The following is a 19,944-nucleotide window of genomic DNA, read 5'->3' as shown; positions in this document are numbered from 1 at the left end:
AGCTGACTTGGCTATGTCAGAGCCTTTCCTGTGCCAGCCCTGTGGCTGGTACCATCTTCCGCAGCACGCAGGAGATCATCCTGGAGCTTCCCCTTTCTGAGCGAGCCAGAAAACGCGTACATGCCAGAACGTCTCACAGAAAGACAGTGGTGTCAGTGTGCACCCACTGCAGCAGCTTTCTAGACTCAGCTCTCGTGCAAGGGAAGTTTGATGGGGAGGCTGGAGAGGATGAGCACACAGCACCCACAGGCCACGGATGTGCTTGGATTACAGACCAATCTTGGGGGTGGATAGACACTCATGCCACCACACTGGCCAGGAGACAAGCCAACAGGGATGGAGGGGCAGCACACCGGCAGTTTCCCTCAGGTGTGTGGCGAGAGGTCTACAAACTCCCGTGCCCCGGGGCCATCTCCGCGGTTTGGGCAATTCCCCCGCTTTGCCTGGTGGACGGGACTCCTTTCCCAGGCAGCGGCAGGTGCCTTATCCTCTCGCCGGGCTGTTTTCCTCCCCCGGCCGCTGCTCTCCCTCTCCCTGTTGTGCTCCAGCGGCTCTTTCACAGCGCTCAAGGTCGAGGCCGGCCGGCTGTGGGGTGCGCGCAGCCCTTTGTTTTCGGGGGGTGCCCCCACGTTCAAGGCTGCCGCTGCCTTCCCACGCCCGGCGCAGGTGCTGCGGGCCCGGTTCTCACGGCCGGCTCTCACAACAACCCCCGCCCGGCGGGACGAGGCGGAGCGAGGGCCAGGGGTCCTCCCGTGCCCCTCGGCTCTCGGCGGGTCCCAAGAGCTCCCGGCCCGGCTCCGCAGCTGCCCGGCCCGAGGCGGGGACCCCCATATCCCGGCCGGGGGGTCCCGGGGCAGCGCGGCGCAGCCCCCGCGGCGGCGGCGGCGGGGCGGGCGGGGGTCTCTGCAGGCGGCGGGCGGTGCCCGCCGTGCCCAATGGCCGCCCGCGCCCGGACATAAAAGCGGCGGCCGCGGCTCCGCGCTCCCTCCCCCGGCCGGGCCCCCCGGAGCCGCCCCCCCCCGCCGCCGCCATGGGCCGCCCCCCGCCGCCGCTCCGCCGGGTGCTCGTCTTCTCCAGCATCCTCCTGCCGCCGCTGCTGCCGCTGGCCGGGAGCGCCGCTGGCGCCGGGACACGCCGCGCCCGTGAGCCAGGACCGAGGGGGGCGGGCCGGTGGGGGGGGGATCCCTGCCTCATCCCGAGGGGCTGCGGTGGGCGCCCGCCGCGGCAGGGAAGCTTGCCTATCCCCCCGTGATGGGCACTGGGGGGGGGGGGCTGCCACTGAGGATGTCCCCGTTCTACTCATCTCCCGGTGGTGTATCCTGTAGCATACTTGTCACCCTGTACCGCTGCTTAGCGGGTTTGGGCGGGGGTCCCTGCCTTCCCTGAGCGGGGACGAGAGGTGCAATTCTCCCTCTAGCCCCAGAGGAGATCCAGAGGTGCCCCTGGATGGGACCGGTCCCTCCCCGCGCCGGGCTATGCCGGGACCCCCAGGCAGGGAGCTGCAGCGGGGCTGTGCAGGTGGATCCCCGGTGCGGCCGCCCCGCCTGATCCCGGGCCCGGCTCCCTCTTGCCCGCAGCGGCTGCCAGCCCCACGTGTGCGGCCTCACGCCAGGCCGCCTGCGTTTCCGGCTGCATCCCCGTTCCCTGGCTCTGCGATGGCGAGCAGCAGTGTCCTGACGGCACGGACGAGCAGTGCGGTGAGTGGCACCCATCCGGTGTCATGGGCTGGCCTGGGGAGCTGTGCTGCACGGGCATCACGGGGCCCTGGTGCTCTGGGGAGTGGTGGGGCAGGACAGGCCAGAGGCACCTCAGTCTTTGCTGGCTCTGCCTGTGTCCTGCAAGGACATACGTGCTCCGGAGATTCTCGGGAATATCTGTGGCAAGAGAACACATCCTGGCACATATGCTCCTTGGGCACTGCCAGCACCTGTCCTGTGCCAGGATGAAGCAGACCCTCGTTGCTCTGCCATAGCAGTAGGTCCCAGTGACTGTTTGTTGTCCCTGCAGATGTTGCCTGTGGCGGGGATCCCCATGTCTGGCAGTGTGATGATGGCCGGTGTGTTTCTAGCAGCTGGCGCTGCGATGGTGCTGCTGACTGCTTGGATGGCTCTGATGAGCAGGACTGTGGTGTGTACTCTCTGCTGAGGGGGGCTGAGTGGGGGAGGCTGAGGATCCAGAGCAGGCTGGTGAGTGCAGCACTGTTTCCTCAGTGTGTGGGACAAAGAAGGTGCAGTGTCCTGGCACCCACCACTGCATCCCGCACTGGGAGCTGTGTGATCGGCACCAAGACTGTGAGGATGGCTGGGACGAGGAGGGGTGTCCCCAGCAGCCCTGTCTACCTGGGCAGTGGCAGTGCAGGAACAGGGTGTGCATCATGGCTGAGTGGAAGTGCAATGGGATTGACGACTGTGGTGATTCCTCAGATGAAGATGTCTGCGGTAAGCAAGAGCACTGGATGCCCCTCAGTGCGGTGAGACCTGTCTGGGCCATGTGTGAATTAGGGAGTACTTTGTTTTCCTGGGTCCCACCTTCCCTTGGGATGGTGGCAAGCTTCCCAGGAAGCTGTTGATGCTTTGTGGGGCCTCCCCACGAGTCTGGGACCCATGATCTGTGTGTGCCATAGCCCCCTGTACGCCTGGCATGGTGCGGTGTGATGAGGGCAAGTGTATCCTGGAGTCCCTGATGTGCGATGACAAGGATGACTGCCTGGATGGCACGGATGAGCCCAGCACATGTGGTAAGTTACACGCAGCTGCTGGCTGCTGCCCATCTGGGTGGGGCCAGGGGGAGGGGAGCCACAGAGCTGTCCTGCCTTGTCACCCTTTGCTGCGCCCCCACAGGTCGGAGCTGCTTTGTACGCAACGGAGGCTGTGCGGAGACGTGTACTGACACGCACTGGGGTGTGCAGTGCTCCTGCGGGGCCGGCTGGGCGCTGCAGGCAGATGGGCAAAGCTGTGCTGGTAAGGGGAGGTCAGGGTGCATGTGCTTCCATCACGTGTGGCCTTGGCCACTGATAGTGTCTCCATGGTGCCTGTGCTTCTGGGGGAGCACCTGCCTCTGCCCTGCTCCTGCCTGTGTGTCACACCTGGTCCCATAAAGATTGTGTCTAGATAATATCCCAGCAGCAGCTGGTGCATTTTGGGGCTGAGGGTATCTAGAGAGCTTTCCTGTAGTCCCAGGGGAGCAGGGGCAATGCTGTCTGGAGCAGCTCTGTGGCAGGCTGCCAACCCCACCTCTCCGTGCAGATGTGGACGAGTGTTCCCTGGAGTACAGCCCCTGCAGCCAGCTGTGCACCAATGCCCCAGGCACTTTCAGCTGTGCCTGTCTCCAGGGCTACACCCTGCGGCATGGCACCACCTGTGAAGTGGCAGGTAGGGAGAGAGAGGAGCCCAGGCCGGCTGAGGGCTGGGCTGTGCCCCTAGCTAGCCACATCCCCAGTTAATGAATGACTTTACTCTCACCCTGACAGACAATGCAACACAGATCCTGGTGGCTGTGGGGCAGGACCTGGCCCTTCTGGATGTACGGACCCAAGCCTACCGGCCCCTGCTCTCCACTGAGACCGAACCCCGTGCCCTGGTGTATGACTTGCTCCGAGAAACCTACTACTGGCTGACAGAGGATGGAGAGCTCCGTGTTCACCACCCAGGGAAAGGCACACAGCCTCTCTATGCAGGTGGGGAGGACTGAGCGTGCTGGGTGCTGTAGCAGGGCTGAGATGGGTCCTGAGAGCCGGCCTGCCAACCCAGTACTGCTTTTCCTATACAGAGGAAGGGGCAGCCTGAGTTTGCCACACAGCCTGGGCAGGTGTGCCTTAAAACTGCTTTGTCTCTACAGATGCCAGAGAGGTGAACAGCATCTCTGTGGACTGGTTCACAGGGCAGCTGTACTGGGCCAGCAGCCATCCTCCAGCCATCTGTGCAGGGCTGGGTGATGGCCGGGGTTATGTGACAGTGCTGGGCAAGGACATTGCACCAGAGCAGCTGACAGTACATCCAGCTGCAAGGTGAGCAGTGAATGAGCCAGGGTTGGCCCAGGCTTCTGGGATTGCGATGCTGGTGCTGACCATGTGATGCCTGCTGTGGGGCTATGGCAGCACTAGTATTATGCTGTGAAATGAGTGCTGAGTGCCTGCCCCCAGGTCCCTGTACTGGATCAACCGTGGACAGAGGGGCCGGACAGTCATTGCTGCAGCCGGCATGGATGGCTCAAACCGGCGGGAGCTCACGGTTGTGTCCATGGAGGAGCCTGTGGGGCTGAGCCTGGACTATGTGGCTGGAAGGCTGTACTGGATCAGCGAGTACAAGGAGGTAGGGATGAGGGACAGCAGGGCTCTCTCCTGCCCAGGGAGATGATGAGGTGGGAGCTGGGAGCATGGCTCTGGTTTCCCTGTGTCCACAGCTGAAGTATGGGAGGGAGCAGTGCCTAGGTCTGGGAGGAGAAAGGCCAGTGTGGGGATGCCACATGGCCACTGTGCCTTGCCTTGTCCCCAGTCCATCGAGACGCTGCGGGTGGATGGCAGCGGGCGCCACTCTTTCCACGCTGTTTTGCGGAGCCACGCGGAGCCTCTGGGCTTGGCCGTGTTTGAGAGCCGGTTCTTCTGGACTGATGGCACAGAGCTGGTGTCAGCCACCTGGGCCTCTCCCCAGGAGCATGCAGTGCTGCTCCATGCCTCGATCTCAGCTTTCACTGTGCTGCATGCACTGCAGCAGCCTCCCAGTGAGTACCCTGCAGGTGCTGCACTGCTGCAGGGCTGGCAGCATGGCAGCAGCCCTCACTACATCCCTGGATGCTAGGGAAGGCTCACTGGTCCTGGAGCTCACCAAGTCATGCCCAATGGTTTGCCTGGTTCTGTGATGAGGGGCTGGTACAGAAGGGACCTATAAAACTGTAGAAAAGCTACCAAGGCCCACGGCTTTGGGTAGATCTGAGCCCCCTTAACTCATGTGACATCGCTGTCCTGCTTCCAGCCCCAGGACAGTCTGTGGTTTTTGGGGATTGGGAGAGATACTGGGGTCATGACTGCCTGAGCTTTTAACACCTTCTTGCTTCCAGGGGACACTGCTGCATGTGCTCTGGGCCTGTGCAGTCATCTTTGCCTCCTGTCCCCTGTGCATACTCAGGGCTACAAGTGTGCATGTCCAGAGGGCCTCTTCCTCCTGCCCTCGGGGAAGTGTGCAGGTGAGTAGGGTGTATACCACTCTCTGGGATGGTATATATCCGTATGGGAGTTGGAGGAGGGCCATAAGGGGTCTGTGGCTTTGGTGGGATGAAGTTCCCAGCACGCACCAGTGCTGTGACATTTCTGTCTTGGTTCATTCTGGTGACCAAGACCAGTGTCCCTGGGGCTGTGCTCACACACTGCCCTTATGCCCTGCAGAGCTGTCCATTGTGTATGCATCGGGAAAGGCCATCTCCCTGGTGCATGTGGGCCCTGGAGCACACACCAAACAGGTGCAGGAGTGGCAGGAGCCCTTCCACCTGCAAGATGTGGACTGGCAGAGGTCCGTGCTCTATGGGACTGATGACCGTGGGACTCTGCTGCGTGTCGTGGGCCACCCTGGCAGGAGAGAGGCCATTGTGACTGGGCTGCCAGGTGAGACCCTATGGGGTGATAGAGAGCACACTCCCCTTCCTGATACTCCCTGAAGCCTGAGGATCTCCTGGGTGCAGAGCACAGTGGTCTGGTGGTGCCCACAGGGAGGCCATGTCGAGGCACTGGGCAGCTGTGCCCCAGGTTTAGGGTGTAGGGGCACCCAGGCAGAGGTGCAGGGTCACAGGACAGCCTCGTAACTGCTCGCCTGCCTGCTCTTTCCAAGTCTGCTCTGCCCGTGTGGACATCCGCTCGGGGGACCTGTACTGGCTCGCGTGTAACCGGAGGGACATCGGCGTGACCCAGACATCTGACATGTCCCCGCGCATCCTGCACCGTGCCCGCAGCAGCATCCAGCACCTCTTCTTGGATTGGCAGCGTGGTGCTCTGTACTGGCTGGCCCGTGGGCAGCCCCTGCAGGCGCTGAGCCTGGCGGGGGGTGCTCCATGGGATGTCTGGAATGAGACGTGGCCTGGAGACCTGCCTGCGGCCATGGACAGCAAAGCCTTCAGCGTGCTCTGGAGCTCAGCCCTGGGTGAGACCTGATGGTATCTGGAGCAGGGAGTGGAGGTGGTGGATGTAGGCAGGAGTGATTAGCCATGCCCTACAGGCAGCAGGTCCCTGCCTGGGCAGTGGGATGCTCGTGGGGCACACTCTGTCCAGTGGCTGAGATCTTGCTCTCAGCCATGAGGTCCCTGCCATAGCTGTGGCTTGTGGGGCGCAGGGTGAGCCATGAGGGGTGCAGGCAGGCTCCAGGTCCTACCATGCCTCTACCTCACAGGCCTGCAGGCGCTGAGTCTGACCAAGCGGCAAGCAGTCACGCTGGCACCCAGCTGGTCCCATGGCCTCGTGGCCGCCTTTGAGCCATACCTGGTGTCAGCAAATGGGACAGCTCTGCTGCTGTGGGACCGGAGGACACTGGCCCTCGTGCTGTCCATGCCGGCAGCAGGCGTGCAGGGAGTGGTGGCCTTCGTGGGCTCAGAGCTGCAGGCAGGTGAGAGTGGCCATGGCCTTGTGCCTGGCACTGCTGCTATACCTGATGGGGCTGGATGGCCCGTGCTACTCTGAGATGTGGCAGGGTACCTGGCTACTGGTGGTCATGGGGGGGTGCTCTGGGAAGTGTCTGGAGTGTGGGAAGGGCACAGCCCAAATAAATCCCAAATCCTCTGCCAGTGCCACCAAGCAAAGGGTCTGCCATGCCACTCCTTCCACCTGTGACCACCACTATGAGGACAACCACAACTGCTCAGCCTACCACCTCCACCACAGCACCACCGCCAAGGCAGACCACTGCTGCACTCACTACTCCTGCACCAACCAGCAAGGCTACCACATCACAAACCACCACCAGACAGTCTACAACAAAGAAGACCACTCCTGCACCAACCACTGCCTGGACCACACTGACCAAGACTACCACCGTGCAGCCAGCCACCAGCACCACTCAACCTTTTATAACTAAGATCACTGCCCCACAGCCAACCACTACCACCTCACGCTCAAACAGTTCTGCACGGGTAGTGACACCTACCCCACCCCTCTGGTCCAGCCCTGCACACCCCCTGACCCCAGTTCTCCATCTGTCCTGTTCTCGCACGCACGTGCCCTGCCGTGATGGCACTGCGTGTGTGGCCCAGGAGTACCTGTGTGATGGGGAGAAGGACTGTGCAGATGGCTCTGATGAGGATGGGTGTGCCCAGCTCTGCAACACTCCAGGTAGGAGCCATTCTTCTGTCTCCTGTGCAGCTGGGTCCCCCTGTGCCAGGGCTTCTGGCTGCTTCCTAGTGGGGAGGTTTGGGTAAAGTCTGTGTCCTGGGCTCTGATGCTTGTGATGCAACATACTGGTTCCTTCTGAGCTTGGCACTGGGCTTGAAGTGCTGTTGGAAAAGGGATGGAGTTGATTTCACTGCTCATAGTGGCCTAGATGTAGCTGAGTTGAGACTGCTGCAATTGCCTTGCTCAGGACCTATGCTGCTGGAGATGCACTGCCTAGGAGGGACCAAGCCTTGTCACTTGTGGGGCCTTCCTAGGTTGCTGGAGAGCTAGCAGAGGGTCTGGGCACCCTGGCTGCCTTCTGCAGGCAGTGCAAAGCCCCTTGTCTCCCCAGGGGCCTTCCACTGTGCTAGCGGAGCCGTGTGCGTCAGGGCGGGAGAGCGCTGTGATGGGGTGCCACAGTGCCCCGACGGCTCGGATGAGATGGGCTGCTGGACCCCCACGCAGGAGTGTGCCCTGCGCTGTGACGCTGCCACCCGCTGCATCCCCAGGAGCTGGCTGTGTGATGGCCATGCTGACTGCCTGGACCACACTGATGAGCAGGGCTGTGGTAAGACCCTGGGGCTGGATGGGATGGACTGCTGTGGTTGCCTGCCCCACAGGTGGATGCACCAGGTTTCTTGTGGGTCCAGGAGCAGGCACTGCCCAGGGCAGAGGATGGGGGACAGTGTCCCTGCTGAGAGGTGGGGACAGTGCTCCTGCTCAGCCCTGGCGTTGCCCACAGTGCTGAAGGAGTGTGGTCCAGCTGAGTTTTCCTGTCGGAGTGGGCAGTGTGTGGCCCTGGCCCTGCGCTGTGATGGTGACCACGACTGCCGGGACGGCTCGGATGAGGAGGGCTGTGCTGTGCCCCGGCCGCTGCTCTGCCGTGAGGGTGAGGTGACTTGCTCCCACAGTGGGGAGTGTGTGCCGGAGGCCTGGCGCTGTGATGGTGCTGCTGACTGTGGGGATGGCTCAGACGAGCAGGTGAGTGGAGCAGTGGGGACACAGCCTGTCCCTACTCGTGCCCGGGAGGGCAGGGGTAGCCTTTTTGACCCTCTGCCTTGCAGGGCTGCCCTGGGGAGGAGGAGCTGTGTGAGGACCGGCAGTGGGGCTGCTCCCGTGGCCATGAGTGCATCCCTGATGTCTGGCGCTGTGATGGAGAGACTGACTGCACAGATGGCAGTGATGAGGCTGGCTGTGAGTAACACCTTTATTTTATTTCTCACCCAGGGGTGGTTGGTGGGTGCCCAGCACAGAGGGAGATGGGTGTCTGTGCTGAGGTGAAGGGCCCCATATGCTGGTTGCCTATTCCCAGCAGCTGTGGTGGCTCCAGGTCCTGAGTAGCTGTTCTCCCTGCAGAAGCCAGTGGCCTTTAATATAGCCTGAAGTCAGGCTACTGGCACAGCTCTGAATGTGGCTGCAGTGAGCTCTGGGCAGTCTCTGGGAGCAGCTAAATCTGCCCCAAATGAGCAAAAGGAGCTGGTGGACGAGGCTCAGGGCAGCCTTCCCCACATGTCCCTGCAGGCCACCCCGCTCCTTGCCAGAGTCACGAGTACCCCTGTGGGCTGGGGTCCTGCCTGAATGCATCCCTGGTGTGCAACGGCCGGCAGGACTGCGCGGATGGCTCAGACGAGGGGGGGAACTGCTCTGTGCCCTGCCAGCGGTCCTGCACTCATCTCTGCTACCCCTCGCCCCAGGGCCCTGTGAGTGCCAGCAGCCCTGGGGCAGGGGCTTATCATGCCATGATGCCCTGCTTCAGCTGCAGAAGGGAGCCTTGTGTCCCCAGGGCAGGCAGCTGATGGTCCCTTTCCCCACAGCGGTGTTGGTGTGGCCCAGGCTATCGGCTTGCTGAGGATGGTCTGTCCTGCCAGGACATAGACGAGTGCATGGAGTGGGGCAAGGGAGCCTGCAGCCAAACATGCCTCAATGCTCCAGGGTCCTACAGCTGTGGCTGTCTCCCTGGCTACCTGCTGGAGCCCGACGGCCACTTCTGCAAACTCACTGGTAAGTCCCAGGGTGGCCAAGCTGCGCTAAGAATCCCTGGCCCTCTAAGATACACCAGGGGCTGTGAGTACTTGTCCCCCTGTGTCTGGTGCCCATGGGAAACCTCATAGTCCTGTGAATGGCTGGTCAGAAAATCCATCTGCACTGAGAACATCCTGTGTGGTAGGGCTGAGTCTCAGCAAGCTCCAATGCCTGCGAGTCTGTGTGTTCCTCGTCTGCATGTGCTGGGACCATGGGACCACTAGTGCTGAGCAGGGTCTGTATGGCTCTGTGTTGCCCCAGGACCAGAGCCCAAGTTGCTGGTGGCCGTGCAATCCGAGGTGTTGTCCTATGGCCTGCGGAGTGGGCGTGAAGAGGTGGTGCTGGCCACTGACAAGGATCGCGTTGTCTTCTCACTTGACTATGACTTGGTGGAGAGGAAAGTCTTCTGGATGGATCTGGCCACAGAGAGCATCCGCTGGCAGGACCTTGGGAACTCGGGAAAGAAAGGCACACTGGTGAAAGGTGGGTTGTGACAACATGGAGTTAGCAGGGCTGGCTCCCACACTGAGCAGTATCCAGGCTGCAGTGGGGTGCCAAGCTGTGATCCCTTAGGTGGAGAAGTGCTAGTGGGAGCAAGGTCAGGAGGACCCAGAGCTCCTGGGATGGAGGGACCTGGGCTGGGAGCATTATGCCAAAGGGCTGTGCAGTTGTCACCACACACAGATGCTGCCTCTCGGATACATTTCAGGTGTGAGATCAGACTGTATAGCAGTGGACTGGCTTGGGAGGAACCTGTACTGGACAGATGGGGTAGCAGGGCAGGTGCTGGCCACTCGCTTGGGGGCTGCCTGGCAAGGGATACCAGAGTACACTGTGGTGTTGGATGAAGACCTGGACCAGCCTCACTCTCTGGTGCTCCAGCCTCTGGCAGGGTAAGTCTCTGGGACAAGAGGACATGGGTATCCCCTTGCCATCCCTGCCGTGCCCCATTTTCCTCCATGAAGGAGGAAAGGATGGGAGAAGCAGGGGAAGAGGTGGAATGGCCCTCACATTGGTGCTGTGGGGACTGCACATGACAGAGGAAGAAAGAGCCCAGACACCTGCCCCTGCCCCTGCATGGAGCTCTCAATACACCCATGATGAGAGGGGAAGCTCCAGGCTGCTCTTCTGGGCTGCCTTGGTGCTGGGATGGTGCTGTGTCAGGTCCATAGGCCCTCACCTCTCTTCCCACTAGGCTGATGTACTGGTCAGAGGTGGGGAGCCACTCACGGCTGATGGAGGCCAGTATGGATGGGAGTTGGCGGCATGTGCTGCTGGCCCAGGGACTGGGCTGGCCCACAGCACTGGCCCTCGACCTCCCCACCCAGAGGATCTTCTGGCTGGATGAGAAGCTGGGCAGTGTTGGTTCTGCACATCTGGATGGCAGCAGCGTGAAGGTGTGGTGGGGCACTGGTGATGGGGCCCTGATGGGGACCAGGGTGAGCACTGACAGCTTCTCTGACAGGTCCTGAAGCTGCGCTGGGTCCAGAGCCCCTTTGCGGCAGCTGTGTGCGAGGGGCAGCTCTACTGGTCGGAGAGGAAGATGTGGTCTGTGCAGCAGGTGGACAAGGCCAGCGGCAAGAACAGGACTGTGCTGCTCAAACGGCACGGGCAGCCCCATGGACTCCAGGTACCTTCTTGGGGAGCCCCAAACCCTGCTGTACAAGCTCTGCTGATCTCCCATCCTGCACAGCCCCGTTGTTCTCTGAGTGTGGAGGCACTGGGAGCTGTACCCCCATCCCAGTCTCTGTGGCCAAGTGTCTCTGGTCCCCTTGGAGCATCTCTGCCTCACCATCCTGCCCTGAGCTGGGCTGTGTGTGGGCCGTGGGAGCAAGGTGTGGTGTCAGTCGTGCTCAGCTCTACCGGTGTGTGCTGACAGAGCTGAGCCTGAGCCTGCTGTCCCACAGGTGATGCACCCAGCCCTGCGCCCCACTGCCCCCAACCCCTGTGAGACACGTGGCTGCTCCCACCTGTGCCTGCTGAGCTTCAGGCACACTGGGCAGTGCCGCTGCCCCGCCGGGCTGATGCTGGCCGCCAACGAGACCACCTGCCTGCCCGTGCGCGATTCGGCCTTTGCCCTCCTGGTGTCACCGGCAGCTGTTACACAGGTACCATCCTATGGAGCCAGCCCTGGGGGCTGCTGTTGTCACAGCTGTCAGGGAAGAGGGGTTCCCATCTTAGTGCTGCCTCCTTCCTCCAGGTCTACCTGAGGGACTTGCCTGCATCCGCTGGATCCCAAGGGCTTCCCCCGCACCGGGCCCTGCCTTTGGCCAAGGTGAGCCGCCTGACAGCTGTCGACTATGCAGTGAAAGACAAGAGTTTGTATTTTGCAGAAGTGGGAGGCAATTCCATCGGACTGCTGCGCCTGAAGGACTGGGGACGGCTGTCCTGGAAGAAGGCAGTAGCTGTGGAGGGCACGGTGACATCCCTAGCCTTGGACTGGCTGAGTGGGAACCTTTACTGGATCGGGGGCCAGCCGCCCAGCATCCATGTGGCAGCTCCCAGGGGGCGGTGGGCCCTGGCACTACTCAGCGAGGGGCTGCAGGGCGCTGCCTGGCTGGCGCTGTGTCCTCGTGCTTCCACCATGTGCTTTGTCACGGCAGCTGGCAGCCATGGGCGTGGTGCCATGGTAGAGTGTGCGGCCATGGACGGCACTGGCCGCAGAGCGGTCTGGAGGAGAGCCCGGGCTCCCGCTGGCCTTGCCTTTGGGGGTGCTGGCACCAGGCTGTACTGGGCAGACCACGGTGAGTGAGGACTGAGCCAGGGCACTGCAGTGGTGCAGGCACTCAGTCTGCAAAGCATGGCCTGGCATAGCCCTGAGGGGCAGCCCCCGGAGCCCTCTCTGTCGCCACACTGAAGCCTCTCCATCTGTGCCTTGCAGAGAGAGGTACCATCAGCAGTGTTGAGCTGGATGGATCCCGCTTCCGGGTGGTGCGGGAAGGGCTGCATGGTCTCTCGCTCTTTGCCATAGGAGAAGGCTTTCTGCTCTGGAGCACAACCTCAACCAATGGTAGGTCTGTTTGCTGTGCTTTGCCCAGCTCCTCCTACTGCACTAGGACTCGAGGTTCCGACAGTCCCTGTAGGGTGCAGGCTTGCCCTTCTGTGGGGTGAAGAGCAAGCTAGGGGACCCCTACCTCCCATCTCGGGCACCCTTGTGGGAGGAGGTGGAGTGGTGCTGACCCCGTGTGTCTCCAGGCTCCAGCAAGGTCTGGCACAGCCGGCTGGAGCAGGCTGAGAACTGGTGGTTCCCGATGGAGCAGGAGCTGGTAGCCATGAGGATTTACAGCCAGTTCTCACAGGAAGGTGGGTCTGGGACTGCCCCAGCCCAGGGTGTTTGTAGGGTTCAGCTGTGCCTTGTGGTGGCCGTGCTAACCAGCGCTGTTTTGGCAGGCACCAATGGCTGTGCAAAGAGCAATGGGGGCTGTGCCCAGCTCTGCCTGCCCAACCCTGCAGGGCGGCAGTGCCGCTGCTCTCCCGGGTACCACCTGGTGCACGGGGCAGCGTGTGCGCTGGCACCGCCGTGCCCTGCCCCGCTTCAGGCCTGCTCCAACCTCCAGAGCTGCATCTCCAGAGAGCAGGTCTGTGATGGGCACCCTGACTGTGCTGACAGCTCCGACGAGTCTGACTGTGAGTGCCTGCCCACAGCCAGGGCGTCCTGGGCACAGGGCAGCCTGCCCAGTTGCCCCCAGTTTGGGAAGGGGGTCTTACCCGAGCCTATGCTGATCTATGCCCATCCCTCCAGGCGCCTCGGTGAAGGTGGGGACGCAGGTCCCTGCAGTGGCACCATCAGGAACGTCCCACGTAGAACAGAAACCAGTCTCATCCATAGCGGCACCCCAGCCTCAGCAGCCCTTCCCCAGCCTATCTGCAGCCCCTGGCCTGCAGGAGCATGGAGAGCCCTTCGTGGTACCCCCCAGCACAGAGGAGGTGCTGGGGGCTGTGCCCTGCAGCAGCGAGACATGCAACCTGCGCGGGGACTGTGCCATCGAGGCTGGCCGAGTGACGTGCCACTGCGCCCTGGGCTATCGTGGTGACTACTGCGAGGAGGCCGAGGTGCAGCCCCTGGCAGGACCCATTGTCCTGGGGGTGGCTGTGCTCCTGCTGCTCGCTGCTGCTGCTGTGGGGGCCCTGGCCTACATGCGGAGGCGGGACAGGCGGAGGAGGTGAGCTCTGGGGCTGAGCTAGGCCAGGTACAACTGGGAACAGAGAGGCACAGAGTCTCCTTGCCCAGGGACAGTGTGGAGTCCTAATGCACTCCTAAGTTATATGGAAAGCTCCAGTCACCCCAGCAAGTTATTACCAGGGGTTGTGGCAGGACTTTGGGATCTGCCCCATCTCTAGAAGTTGGCCGTGCCATTCTCAGTGTACATTTTTCCCTCCCCAGGACTTCGAGCACTGCTTCCACTCGGGTGCTGACCTTGTACCACCGTGAAAGTGATCCAGAGGAAGAGGACGAGGAAGAGGAGGAAGAGCTTCCCCCCAAGAGTGATACATTTGTGAATGAAGCTTATGAAGGGAAAGAGGTGAGTAGCATCTGGAGCAGGCCCTGCTAGGGACCCCTCAGCCACCCTGCAGTGCCCCATGGTGCCCACTCCTGAGGCAAGCTCTGCCCTCCTGCTGAAGGAGAGGGGCAAGACCAGGGGTGCCTAGAGTCTGAGAGGGCTGTCCCACTCTGGCTGTGGCTGGACCCCCTGTGCAAAGGTGTGGGGTGGGCTTAGAGTTGTCAAGCTCGCCCCTGATACACCCATCTCTGATTTCTGCAGGAGCTGCCAGCCCTGCTGAGGAAAGGACCATCTCACAAGAACACCGTATTTTCATAAAGGAACATTGTGCAGCATCTCTTGTGCCATTGTGGTTTGTGTGTGGGCTGGGAAGGGGAGATTGGTTTGATCTTTCTAGATGTTTAAGACCTAGGGAACATAAGAATACAGACAAAAAACATTTGGGAGGTTTATCAGTAAGTCTCTGAGACTGTCCCTTGAGTACTGTCCCTCTGTAGCAAGGCTTAGCTTGCTGACCAGAGTGCTTTGGGCTTGCCTGGTATAAGAATCTGGCTAAATAACTCTACAAGGAAGCTCACTTGGCTCTTACCTTGTAATGCAGGGGGCTGAGGAGGATTTCATAGTGCAATTCTGACCTCCTGAGTGTCCCTTACAAACCAGTGAGACCAGTTTTACCACCTCACACCAAGCTACTTTTGAAAGGGGAAATAAATGCTATTTTTTTCTCTGTGATCTTCCTCCCCCCACCCTCCCTACTGCACCCTGAAGTGGCTATGCTCAAGGAAGCAGAAATCTCTTCTAGATCTGATTTTGACCATGGGGGGGAAAGTCCTTTGGGAAAATGCTATAAAAGCTAGCTCTGCCCTTTTAACAAACCTTTCCTCCCTGCTTCAGGCAAAACACAGGGAAGTCAGGTGAGCCGTGCCCACTGGCTCTCAGCCCAACCTGCCTGGCAGAAAGCCCATAACCATCCCACAGCACAAACCCATGGCTTTGCATTTATTTCGCTGTTTGCACGGTCCTGAGCTGAGCAGAGACATGAGACAGGTGCTCCCCTCCCCTACTGCCAGCTCTGAAGGTTACACACTTCTGAACTGTCTGTTCCCATGTAAGTACATGGGAGCACCAAAGCTGTCTCTGCCCAAGCTGCTGTGCACGGTACAGGAAGATGAGGTAAACGTGGTATGGAGGGACTGGAGCCACCTCTGGTCCTCCCTCAATCCAGCATGGCTTTGGCATGGTTGTAGATCCTGGAGCACAGCAGGCTTTTGATGAAGTTACATTACAAATATTCAAAACAGGTCCTTGGTCTTGTTTCCAGCCTGTTCAGAGGGGCCCCAGGAGAAGGGCATGGCTTGTAGTGGCAGGGGCCAGCACTGCTCTTGATGCCAGGGAGGTGACTGCTGTCCCAGTGCTGGGGCTACAAGTCAGAGTCACAAGGTGGTCTGCTCCCCCAGTGCCGTCCGTCTTGCTCATCCTCCAGCACATCCCAGGGATTGCTGTAAGCTCTACTGGTGCACGACCCAGCCTCTGTCACAGGGGTGGGGGGCAATTTGGGAGCCCTGCGCTCCTTGCAGCAGTGATGGAAGCTGAGGGCGAGGGCCAGCCCTCCCAGGATCTCCAGACAGCTTCCCAAATAGCTCAGTACCAAGCTGTAGCCTACGCTCAGCGTGCTGCCAGGTGCTGCAGGCAGTGCCCACAGCTCCTGCGTGTACCAGGAGCTGGGCACGAGGCTCATCAGCCCAGAGAGGAGCAGCACCAGCCCCGCCACGCCGGCCACCAGGTGCCGGGGCTCCGGCTGCCAGCAGCGAACACCCAGGGTAGCCACCACCAAGCCCACCAGGGTGACCACCAGCGAGGAGGGCATCAGCCCTTGGGCCACCCGCACGGGCACCTGCTCAAAGTAGCCCAGCTCGTCAGCCTGTCCGCAGAGGCGGTCATGGGTGCTCTGCCGCTCCCTGCATATGTCCCAAATGCCCTGCTCCCAGACGACGTCCATGGGCTGGTCAGGTACGAGGCTCACCTGCCTCCAGGCGGGTGCCAGCGTGCCCGTGAGTGTCAGCAGGAGCCCGCAGGGGCACAGCACCAGCCCCACGATCATCTCCGTCGGCGTCCGCATGCTGGGGCGGTGGGTGAAGCGGGCTCCAGAGGGCTCCCGCTGGCCCGAGGTCCGCGGGAGCTCCGGGGCTCGCTGGACAGGAGCTACGGCACCGGTGCAGGCAGGGCAAGGGGTCCCCCGGCGCTCCCCGAGCTCCCCCGGCGCTCCCCGAGCTCCCCCGGCGCTCCCCGAGCTCCCCCGGCGCGCAGCCCGCGGAGCCGCCCCGGCCCGCCCGTGGGGCGGTGCGGGCAGGACGCGGTGCCGGCAGGCGGAGCCGGCCCGGGCAGGGCTGGCCGGCACTGCCGTAGGGACAGCGCCTCCCAGGGCCGTCGGAGCTCCGGCCTCCGCTGCCGGTCGCAGGTGGAGGGATGGGGACCGTGCCCGGGTTGCTGGGGCGGCATGGGACCCTCCTTCATTAACTGCATGCGAGCTTATTTTTCTATCAAATTAATTATCTAATTAATGAGAATAATTAAGATGAGGTGCTGGCAGATCTCAAAGTTGATAACTGGCTCAAGAGACCTCCCCATCTCCCTGTCCTTCAGGGAGAGCTGCTGAGCTTGGCCCTGCTCCTCCCGTCCCAGGCTGCCCTTAAAGGGCACCCGCAGACGCAGCAGCCTCGGTGGGCAGAGTCCCTGAGATGTCCACTGGGACAGGAACGGGAAAGCACCACGTTTGAGAACCCCAGTGTGAGATTTTGAGCCCCGCAAAGCACTCGTCTTGGGCCTCACCACATTTCCCTGAATTTCTGCCAGTCACACTGAGCCCAGGAGAGGGCAGCATCCTCTCTGGATCAATTTGGGATGAGCCGCGCCGGCTGAGCTGGAAGGCTGGCTGGCTGTGCGTGCCCCAGGGCACCTTTGCACTGCTGGCTCCTGGAGGGCTGGGTGGGTCTGTGCTGGACCAGCTGCTCCTGGCTTCCTTCCCCTCTCCTCAGCTTCCACAGCTATTTCCCCAAGTCCTGAAGCCCTTCAGCTCTATGGGTGCCAGATAATTCTTGGGAGGGATTTTGAAGTTGTTGAAGACTGGATCTTAGTCCAGCTGGAAGGCAGGAGTGGGTTGGACTCAGCCAAAGGCTCATGTCCCCAGCCATGCCTGCAGAGCAGCCAGATGAGCACAGCTCCAGAACAGGAACACCTGGCTTTATTGTCCGCAGACAGTAGCTTGCTAAAACTTGGCACTCCTCGTCTGGGAATCTAAGCTAGGTGTTGCTGATTCCTTTCCTGTCCAATTAAGTTCTGTAACTTTTACCCTACTCTGGCCACTGACTCTGTGCCAAGACACTCACTACTGCCCTGGGAGCTCTGTGTCCAACCAACACACCAAACACTGCTGGACTGATGTGTTTCCCGAGTCCGCCTTCTGCCATGGGATCCCTGCACAGGAGCAGGTGCTGCAACCCTGAAACCTTACAGTCCCGACTCTCTCGTGAGGCTGTAGCTGGACACCTTTCCATCTGGACACCACATGGAAGTTGGCTGTGAGATGCAGTGCTCCTGGGGGAGAGTGGGGCAGAAGGAAAGGGCTGTAGCAAGCTGGGTGGCACAGTGCCATGGATGAGGGCCTGCCCTTTGCCTCCCCTCAGCTCAGGAGGCTTTTACTAAGGTGACAAATCACAGCTTGGTGGCAGAGCTGTCAGGTTGCCCATGGACCAGCCAAGTCAAGCTGTGAGCAGGTGATAGCAAGCCCTGAGTCCTGCATGGCTGGCCAGGGCTTTTCTCCCCATCCCGGATGTGTGGGTGGGGTGTGTGCCAACCCTGATGGAAAGGGAGAAACTCTCCATTTTTTTGGATTTGCCCACATTTTACCCAGAAAGGCTAAGAAATCTGAGGGTAATGCCTACCCTGGGCTTTGCAGTGCCTGCCCTAGGATCCCTCTATCTGCAGCACTTTCCTTTTTCTCTCATCTGTTCCTCCAGCAGTGCTGTGCCCCTCTTGCCCTTGTTCATGCAGGCTTGAGTCTGGAAGGTGGCCACTCCTTGGATCTTCAGCTGCAGTAGAAGCTGGGTGCCAGGGGTATCACAGTTGTGTACCAGGGTAGGTTTAAAAACCTGTGCCTTTCCAATTTATCAATAATGCCCAGGAGGATGCATGTGCCCTTTGGGCTGGTGCCCAGGCTCCTGACTGTGGGACAATGATAAGCAGATTAGGTGATGTGGCCCTGATGCTGGACGACCTGCCCTGAGTAAGCTTGGGGAAGGAAATGGGATTAACAGAGCTGTTTCCCGTTGCCACAAAGTTATAGATTGTTCATTTCTTCCCTTTTACTTTCTAATGAGGTGGTATGAAAAGCAATTCAAAGAAGTGCCTGGCCCTTTCCAAGCTCTGGGGAAGCATTTAAAGCCATCTGGCCTCAGAGATAAAATGGTCTGTCTGAAACTGCCTTCCTTCCCACATTGCCCTAGCTACTGAGTGGGAAAAGCCACCTTACTTGGTGTTTCCTACTTTTCCAAGGCTGTGACTTAGTTTTCCCTACATTGTCATAGTCATCTCTTTAAGAATGTGATGGAAACTTTATCCAGGTCTGGCTGAGTTGGCTTGCATTTTATTACTATTTTTTAACACCCCATTGTAAACTGGAGGAGCAGCAGAAGGCCTTGAGCTAATTGGGCCTGGAAAAGATCTAGGGCAGGATAGTCAGAACTTGAGACTGATTCCAAGGAAGAATTAAAAAAAAAACAAAACATGATGAGGTATTTAGTTGAGTTGCTTCTTCCAGCCTCAGATACACCTGCATCACTGAAGGCTGAGAATGAATTTGAGGCAATATTCCTGTGTTCAACCTGTTCCCTGCCTGTCTAGCTGTCTGCTTCCAGCCACTGGTGGTGATGTCACCCTAGACTGGACAAGTGCTATTGTCTCTTAGGTGACAGTGTGAGGTCAGTGTGGATAGGAGCAGTAGCTTTTGGGTTACCCCATTGTCACCTCAGTTGAGCAGAGTTTGCCTGATGCCAGCAATTGCCAAAGAGCACATGCACACAACAATCTCCACAGCTTCCTATGTGATCCATAGTCTGATCAGACTTCTAGGCCCAAGTGAGCTTTCAAAATGTGTCTCTGGAGAGAAAAGCTTCCCTGCACGAAAGCTAGCTCTGCCCCTCTGTCATCAGCTGAGATCATGGCACTGAGACTTGGGGGCAGGGGGGTCCTTTATGAGGAGGTTACTCTGGCTCCCTTCCCTTCACAGCTGTGGGAGCAGGATCCTCAGCAGCAGCAGGATCTCTCAGCATCCTGTTTGCTGTGTGGGGAACAGTTGAGGCCAGGGCTGTTTAGCAGCTGGTAATTCCTGTTTACATCCCACTGACCCTGGGGCTTTGCCTGTGTCACATATGGCAAGGTGCCCCCATACCAGCACGGTGCCTGCAAGTTATACTGTACCTGATTCCTTCGTGGATTCAAAGTGGGCTCAGCCCATGCTGGACACCAAGCCACAAGGCTGCCAGGTCTGTGGACGTGGCAAATGGCAGCACATGTGCTGTGCCACCCTGGGTTGTCCTGTGACTGGCAGGTAGCCAGCAGGCACAATACTTGACCCTGGCTGTATACAATTCGTCCTCTCTCTCACCTGAGGAGAATTCACTTTGCAGAGTGTGGCAGTCCCCTGTGTCTTGCCTGATGTAGGAGATGGGAACTGGCTGAGAACCATGCAGGACCTGCACTTAGGGGGCTGCAACTTCCTCTGGTCTAGACACTTAAGTAGCTCCACTATCCATCTGTGTTTGCCTTTCAGTCAAAACCCTAAAGCCCTGCAGGCTGGGAGCAAAGCATGATGGCTCAAACAGCCCATGCTGTGCTTTTTAGCATTAGACCTGGCTGTCTAAGCCTCCCCTCAGTCTGCATCCCAAAGGAAAACCTCCTTAGCCAGGTGTCCAGGCTGAATGATTTTGTTCTGGCCATTCAATTTTGCTGCCTTTTCTTCTAGCATTTCACATGGGGCAATTTCTAAGACTGCAAAATGAGGGTTCTCCTTGCTCT

At 59.9% G+C, this 19,944-nt stretch overlaps 2 protein-coding genes across 2 annotated transcripts; one reads left to right on the top strand and one right to left on the bottom strand.

The window, feature by feature from the left end:
• Positions 1-1,002: 1,002 nt before the first annotated feature.
• Positions 1,003-14,207, top strand: LOC148184162 (uncharacterized). The gene is made up of 33 exons (XM_088056824.1): positions 1,003-1,142; positions 1,578-1,697; positions 2,008-2,127; positions 2,211-2,438; positions 2,624-2,737; positions 2,841-2,960; positions 3,246-3,371; positions 3,470-3,676; positions 3,838-4,006; positions 4,142-4,310; positions 4,494-4,719; positions 5,056-5,181; positions 5,381-5,596; positions 5,820-6,128; positions 6,375-6,587; positions 6,767-7,309; positions 7,701-7,916; positions 8,091-8,329; positions 8,413-8,542; positions 8,870-9,048; positions 9,163-9,349; positions 9,632-9,853; positions 10,080-10,263; positions 10,566-10,767; positions 10,836-11,000; positions 11,278-11,478; positions 11,571-12,114; positions 12,252-12,380; positions 12,566-12,673; positions 12,761-12,997; positions 13,113-13,533; positions 13,755-13,893; positions 14,134-14,207. Exons 1-33 carry the CDS (start codon positions 1,031-1,033, stop codon positions 14,188-14,190), a joined length of 6,678 nt encoding a protein of 2,225 aa, XP_087912950.1. The 5' UTR covers positions 1,003-1,030; the 3' UTR covers positions 14,191-14,207.
• A 649-nt stretch (positions 14,208-14,856) lies between these two features.
• Positions 14,857-16,180, bottom strand: CLDN23 (claudin 23). Its single transcript, XM_005517548.2, has one exon. It carries the CDS (start codon positions 15,989-15,991, stop codon positions 15,293-15,295), a length of 699 nt encoding a protein of 232 aa, XP_005517605.1. The 5' UTR covers positions 15,992-16,180; the 3' UTR covers positions 14,857-15,292.
• Between the last annotated feature and the right edge of the window lie 3,764 nt (positions 16,181-19,944).

Source organism: Pseudopodoces humilis, chromosome 6 (genome assembly GCF_049639895.1).
Source record: "Pseudopodoces humilis isolate 2021_Gansu_Grassland_sample_001 chromosome 6, ASM4963989v1, whole genome shotgun sequence".
In the NCBI taxonomy this organism is placed as follows: domain Eukaryota; kingdom Metazoa; phylum Chordata; class Aves; order Passeriformes; family Paridae; genus Pseudopodoces; species Pseudopodoces humilis.
Note: the sequence above shows the minus strand (reverse complement) of the source record. Positions and strands in the feature narration are given on the sequence as shown.

Coding starts and splice junctions, on each gene's coding strand:
- CLDN23 (XM_005517548.2), bottom strand. CDS start 15,991: ATGCGGACGCCGACGGAGATGATCGTGGGGCTGGTGCTGTGCCCCTGC.
- LOC148184162 (XM_088056824.1), top strand. CDS start 1,031: ATGGGCCGCCCCCCGCCGCCGCTCCGCCGGGTGCTCGTCTTCTCCAGC. Junction 3,677..3,837: donor CACACAGCCTCTCTATGCAG/GTGGGGAGGACT, acceptor TTGTCTCTACAG/ATGCCAGAGAGGTGAACAGC. Junction 5,597..5,819: donor CATTGTGACTGGGCTGCCAG/GTGAGACCCTAT, acceptor GCTCTTTCCAAG/TCTGCTCTGCCCGTGTGGAC.